This window comes from Olea europaea, unplaced genomic scaffold (genome assembly GCF_002742605.1).
Source record: "Olea europaea var. sylvestris unplaced genomic scaffold, O_europaea_v1 scaffold2910, whole genome shotgun sequence".
Lineage (NCBI taxonomy): Eukaryota > Viridiplantae > Streptophyta > Magnoliopsida > Lamiales > Oleaceae > Olea > Olea europaea.
Window position 1 is genome coordinate 145539 of NW_019247672.1, and position 7186 is coordinate 152724.

The 7186-nt window shown below is 37.8% G+C and overlaps 1 protein-coding gene across 1 annotated transcript; it reads left to right on the forward strand.

The window, feature by feature from the left end:
• Positions 1 to 5702: 5702 nt before the first annotated feature.
• Positions 5703 to 7145, forward strand: LOC111384429 (transcription termination factor MTERF9, chloroplastic-like). The gene is made up of 2 exons (XM_023008703.1): positions 5703 to 6136; positions 6915 to 7145. The coding sequence occupies exons 1-2, from the start codon at positions 5846 to 5848 to the stop codon at positions 7077 to 7079; spliced, it is 456 nt and encodes a 151-aa protein (XP_022864471.1). The 5' UTR covers positions 5703 to 5845; the 3' UTR covers positions 7080 to 7145.
• Positions 7146 to 7186: the final 41 nt, after the last annotated feature.

Consider the following 7186-nt stretch of genomic DNA (forward strand, 5'->3'; position numbering starts at 1 on the left):
ACTGGCTCCTCCAAGGCCACTATGTTTGGCCTCATCTGACTGAACATTTCAGTGAGTGCATCCACCGAAAACGGCTCTTCACTGTGCGCGACAATCTGAGTTTCTTCTCCATCTTGGACTACTCTGATTGGTCCATAATTTCCTTCGTACATGAACCTTTCTACTGAGTTTGCTTCTGCGACAAAAGGCCTACGATCGGCCTGCACCACCTCTGCTTCGCCCTTGTCATTCCAAAAAATTAGGCATTGGTGGAGCGATGAAGGTATACAGCGACTTTCGTGTATCGTGTATCCAATCTCTTCCTAATAACACATTGTAACTAGTGGGACCATCTATTACAAAGAAGACTGTGGTCCTAATAGTTGTTCCTATAGTTATGTCCAATGACATAACCCCTTTGGCTGAAGTTGCTCCTCCATTGAAACTCGTCAGGATGACTTCCATTGGGATCATATCTCCTTCTGTCTTTGCGAATTTCCTCATCATCCTAGATGAAATGATATTTATAGCTGCTCCATTATCGACAAGCACTTTTGCCACATGTATGCCATTAACTAGAGCTTTAACGTACAATGGCATCAAGTGTTTGGTCAATTTCATGGCTGGTCGCTTGAAAATAACTTTTTCGGTAGCACATATTTCCACTTCCTGCTTGTCCCCTGTCGAGTTACCCTTTTGTGATAAGTCAACGTGTAGCATATCACACTGAGCCTCTGTCTCCTGAATTTCCTTTTTACTGTTTTCTAATGCTTCTTTTTCAGTTACCCAACCTGTGGGAGGAGGCATTATTCTTGGAGGTGATCCATACTTTTCAAAGCGAGGCACTCTCTTCTTCCTTTTGGGCGTCCCGTACAGCACGTAAAAATCAAAGGAACGCCCAAATGGTTCTCCCAATAAGTCTACTTCATGAACTCCCTCTCGGTGCAGTTGCTTCAATAGAGTGTTGTACGATACTCATCTTCTTCTTCTTTCTACCTCTATATCGATTTCTTCTTCGATGTCTGTCATACGATCATCTTCTTCACCATTGTAGGCCTTTCTAGAAGTTTGGCCTTCTTCATATTCCAGCATGCATGCTTCTTCTTCGTTATCCTCCATTTCTTCTTCTCCCTTCTCTTTATTCTTGAACTCATTAGCTAGTAAATAGTTATTGGCCACAACGGGAGGTAACGTACCAAACTGAATAGTAAGGGGCCGATCTGGATCTTTTCCATCCCTTCTATCTCGCTCAAACTTCGACCTCCTAGAAGAAGTCTCTGGCAATTCTTCCATAGGTTCGCCTATCCAGTCTCTTCATTGTCTTTGAGAACATTTTGATTGGCTGTTTTGAGTAGTCTAGGTGCCTTTGGACGTAGCATTTCCTGTTGTTGCCTTATCATTTGCCTATAGTTCCGTTGAAAACGCCTTTGTTGGGTTCTAGTCATCTCGTTGAAAGGTATCGCCCTTCCAGCCTTATACTGGAACGAATGCTATACATTTGGTTGGCGAGGTTGCAGTCTGAATGTTCTTCCATTATTTACTGGCCTGAACTGCCTCTCAAAAGGCGGTCCCTTATAGAACGATGTACCCTGCCCTCTACCAGGCTGAGCGTTTGGGAAAAAACAAGGGCAATGGTGATGCTGCCATATCCCTGGTTTCTCTGCATTTGCACTCACTTCTTTTTTGCACCTTGCACATAGGACGTCTTCGTCCTTTTTGGGCTCCTTCCCTTTGATACGTTTAAAGACACTGGGATGTGGTCCAGCTTCTTCTTCTTCATCATCTATAACCAACTTGAATTTTGGCAACTTGTTTCTGAAACTAGACGTCACCATGTTCACTCCAAGTGACTGTGGAAAAGAATTTTCATCCACTGCCATCTTTCTCTTATCCTCGAACGTAATTCGTCCTTTTTCAATGGCATCCAATAACACATGGCGAAAAACCAAACAATTGTTAGTCAAATGTGACCATGCATTATGCCACTTACAATATTTTTTACCCTTAATTTGTTCAGGGCTTGGCAATATATGCTTATCGCTCAGCTTTATCTGCTTATCCTTATATAATTTATCAAATATAAGATCAGCTTTGGTTACATCGAACGAGAACGTTCTAACATTTATGTTTTCATCTTTTATAGGCTCATCTTTACCTGACGGTCTAGGCTTAGCCATTATATGACAAGTATATGTGTCTTCTTTAACTAATTCGGCCAGCACATTTCGGTTTGATCATAATACTCGTCGTTAATGGTATGAACATCAAAATTTGGGTCTCTATAATAAGTCTCTTTGTTAGAATTTTTCATTTGTTCTTCCTCTCTTACTAATCGTTCATACCTAATCACGTTCGCGCTCAATTGAAAAAGATCAGGAAATTCCTTGTTTTGGAACTTCTTCTTCAAATCAAAGCTTAGACAACCTTGAGCGATTTTGACAAACTCCTTTTCGGGCAAAGGTACAAAACATTTACTTCTTACTGTTTCGAACCTTTGAAGGAAACCTTCTGCCCATTCGTTTAGCATTTGACGTAGATTCGTCAAATCGGTCAAAGTAACTTTAGACTCAGTCTTATAAAACTGAGCGTGGAACAATTGCTCCAATTATTGCCATGTTTGAACAGAGTTTGCTGACAAATTGATGAACCAGGAGAAGGCTACTCCTGTTAATGAACTAGGAAATAGCCTCATTTTATGGTAATCAGTTACGTTACCACTTTGCAGTGTGAATCGCCCTATGTGTTCTAGAGTAGACACCTCTCCTAAACCGGTAAACAGTGAGAATTCTGGCACTTTATACCCTCTAGGCCACGGATATGCTTGGTCTACCCAATCAGGATATGACTTTGTGTAAGTCAACCTAATGACAGGACGTACTCCGAAAGCCATCCGGTCCTGTACGATTTTCATAATCTGATTCCTCAACATGACGTTGGGGTCATATGGAATCCCTACAGGTTGGTTGACCGGTTGATTTGTTTGAGGCCTGATGTCTGGTCCTTGATTGGGAATAAAGTTACCATAATTTGGGTCATTGTTACCATTAGCCTGAGTATTTATTCCCTCATTAACACGTGGGGTATTCTGCCCATTATTTAGGACATTATCTCTTACATTTGGATTACCCCCCAAGTTAGACGTACCAATGTCACTATTCTGATTTGGTATTGCACCACCCCCTGGTTTGAAATAAAGGGATCAAAAGGTGATTCTACCCCTTGATTCAAATTTGGGACTGGGGGATTATATCCCACAATTGTCCTAGTTTGAAAGTGATTTGTAAGAGGCACAACTGGCTGACAAATTTGGCCTACCAACTTATTCATTATTTCGTTCAAAGTATTCAATTGTTTGGCCATGTTGTCATAATGTGCATTCCCATTCTGGGTAAATCTTTCCATATTATGAATACTTCGTAGATTTACTTGTTCAACGACATCTTGTGTGAGTTCTCCGAATAATGCATGCATGGTTCAAGGACTCAACTTTGTCATTGGTTCGTAGCGACTGTGATCGCTCTGATCCTGTCCATCTGTTCGTGGAGATCTATGCTGCTCCTCATATCCCTCGATCACAAACTGGACTCCTCCCTGGCTTGCTGTTTCTTTATCGAATTTCTGAGGCATATTGTTTCACCTTTTGTATCTTCAACATCAAATACCAATGTCCCACTGGGCGTGCCAAATTGTTTCGCACGGGTAGTCGCTAACAATTAAAAAGGGATTAGACGATTGTGTAAGGGACAAACCTCTTGAGATAAAATCCCAAAAAGGGGTGTTTTATTAGCAATGACTTTACAATTGGATCTTAAACAGAAATGCCTCCAAAGGGCGCAAGTACACGAGTACTAAAAAGAAATGTTTTAAGTCTAAACTAAGAAATTGAAATTACATATTCTCTATTTGAGAGTGTTTGATTCGGTCTCTTTTACTCTATGTCTTTTCTTCCTTTTATATTCCTTTGATGCTCTCTTTATGATCAACCGCTTAGAAACCGCTTAATTACTTTATAACTGCCCACTTTCTTCATGGTGGTCAACTTATCGTGGAACTACCGTCTCTAACTGCTGCCATTACTCTTTGTCGTTCAACCGTCCTCAACTGAACATCCTTGAATCGTGGAACGTGATAAGATTACCCAAAATTACCCAATAACTGCTTCGATAATTGCACTTTTGGATAACCATAACATCTCGTGTTTGCTAAGATCCTGGGCGATTCGAAAGTTTGGGCGAGAACAGGGTCATAACTCTGGGCGACTGCAAGGCACCTCATTCGCTCAGATCCTGGGCGTCTTGTAAGTTTGGACGATGATGTTACCGCTTTCGTGGGCTTCCACTGCATTCATTAATAACCCTATTTGGGCCTTTATCCTGAATTGCCCAGTTGAGTTTCATTCTTTGGGTTATTTGAATTGGGCTGCACTTTTAGCATGTCGACAGGAGGTTTTCTTTGATTTCTGTTGTAAGAAATACTGGCCAGAGGCCGAGAGACGAGTTATTAGTTTGGTGAAACTTGTCATTAGGTCATGGAGGAGTGTGAAAAATGGATTTGAGTCATTTGACACTTTGTATATTTGTACTCTAAAAAGAAATTGACATATAATTAATAACTCACTATAACGGTTAAGAGTAGGTAATGTGTTTTTAGCCTTTGTTTCTACCTCATCATATCACATTCTGTTCTATAGGATTTGAAACTCATCGTAAATTTCTCCATATAGATAGGAAATAATCCTCTGTTCCATGAAGCCTCATCTACAGGTGCTTTTTTTTGTCTTTTAATAAAAACTCGACAAGCTTCATCTGTAAGGGTAATTATATTACCACTACAAATTTTACTAAGTATACCATAATTTTCTCATTTACTAAAATATCCATAAGTAAAATTACATAATTAGAATTTTAATATACTTTTTAATTAAATAAATTATTATTACACCACAAATGTACAACTAAATTTCTTTCTTCATTTTTCCACAACATTTCATTTTTCATAGTTTTTCCGACAATTTTTGCCTTCCTTCACGGAGGAAAAATAATTTGTTTCCTCACTGTAAATGAATTCATTTTTTCAATTTATTTGTTGAGTTTGAAAATTAAGGATCTTATTTTTTGTTGAGTCAAACAGATTTATTATGATTATAAAACAAGTATGTAAAATTATAAATTTATGTTTCAGCTTTCGTGAATTTTTGTGTATGAGATCTATCAATTTCCTTAGATTTTTGTGTATGTAAGTATATGAATTTCTCTCCATCTATAACACACCAAACCATAAAAAAATTTAGAAAAAAGAGAGAGGATGATGGGAAATCAAACATGGAATCTTCCTGCAAATGGTCTGAATTTACTTTAAAAAATCTAACATAATGTTATAATTAAAATCTCTTTAAAAGCAATTAGAAATGCTACTATGGTGCAAAATTTTTGTGACCAAAAGATTTTTTTACCTATAATGCACCTGGTACAAAATCTTTGTGATGAAAAGATACTGCAAATTCTTATTTTAGAATTAGTGAAAATGTTTAAATCATGAAAAAATGAGGAGTAATACTAGCTCAAGTCGTTTCTTTCATTTGGAACTTTATTATCCATGAGGCGGGCTTATCTTTCAGCTTATTTGATAATGGTGATTCACATTAGAAAGTCGAACATGGCTTGATAAGAGAAGACCGCTGTCAGTGGCGCCAAAAATGACGTCCCGACAATGACTCAACGAGAGAACATAACCCCACACATCGGAACAAGAAGATAAGATGGAAATTAATACAAAACCCAAATGAATTCAAGATAATTGTTAGGGTTTTAGAGTATATTCTTCTCCATGTCTAACTGATTCCCCTCCTTTAAATCTGAACTCAGAAATGGAAGTTTTCTCTCTTTTTACTACCATATTCAATGGCTCAAACTCTTACACTCCACTCAATTTCTTCACCCCACTGCAAAATTTCTGTGGGGATTCACTGTCCAATTTAAAGGCTAAAGGAAGATTTAGTAGAATAAATTGTAGGAACATTCGGGTTTTGTCGTCGCATTCCAACCCCAAAATTGTGAAGCGCAATCGCAAATCCAGGTATGGACAGCCAGTATCGCCTTACGACAGCGAAGATGACGACGATGGTGGTGGTGACGTGGATGACGATTGGATTTCTGATGTGAGTTTTTATCTTTATTTTTCCTTTCAAATTCGATTTATAAATGATTACTAATGATATTTATGCGACGTTTAGTGCAGAAGAAAAGGAATAAAATGGCTTTTCTGCAAGATATTGTATTTGTGATTCTGTATGGACAATAAGCGTTTTCGGCAAATATGTTGAATTATTGTAAGAGGAAAAATAAACAGATGCAAAGTTGCAAGTCTAGAAGTGTAATCTTTACTTGATAATCTGACGAAATCATTCAGAATTTATTTATGCGCTCACCTAACCACAATTAAAGAAATGAGGAGGATAATCAACGTTCTGCTGTCTCTCAATCAGTCAATGTAAATTATGTAAATGTGGTCTGAAAGATGGGCTTACTTGGACAATAGGAGCACTGTGGAATCTCGTTTTAAATAGAAGTGATTATTGCTTTAACTTTGGCTTGAAGCGCAGGGAAGTGAAATTAATTTTAGTATATTGGTTTCTGTGACACAATTTGATTGATGATTATGTTAAAGCCACTTGTATGTTTTGAGGGAAAATAGAACTCTTATCATTTTATGCAAAATCCATGGCATCAATGTTCTTGTATATCAATCCATTAAAAAGGATGATTGGTGGCCTCCCAATTACTGGTACCATGTTAATTTTGTCAATGGACATCTGCGGTAATTACCTCTCAGTCAGTCACTGATGCAATGATAATAAAATTCACGATGTATTCAACTTGATATAGTTTATTTATTTTTCATGATCGGATGGACATTTTTTTTTATCTGGGATACAGGATGAGTTTGCAGATGTCAAAATTTCTGAAGCTGATAGACAATGGTTAAATATGCAGAATTCAACCAAGATGAAACAAGGTATTTGTAAGTCTTTGGGTATTATTGTAGATTTTGAAGTAGAGTTATGCGAAGTTTGTGGTTCAGAGTCCACGCTTTATTATTAGAAGAAGGGGTTTAGATATAAAGCCATTTGGCAGTGAGGTCCAATCGAACATGCGGATTCCATTTGAATCCACTCTTAACTGTTTCTTTGTTTTTTTTTTTTTTTTTT

Bases quoted from the DNA above. Each gene is read 5' to 3' on its own strand.
- LOC111384429 (XM_023008703.1), top strand. From the start codon at position 5,846: ATGGAAGTTTTCTCTCTTTTTACTACCATATTCAATGGCTCAAACTCT. The intron at 6,137-6,914 runs GTGAGTTTTTAT...TCTGGGATACAG, and splicing joins ATGACGATTGGATTTCTGAT to GATGAGTTTGCAGATGTCAA.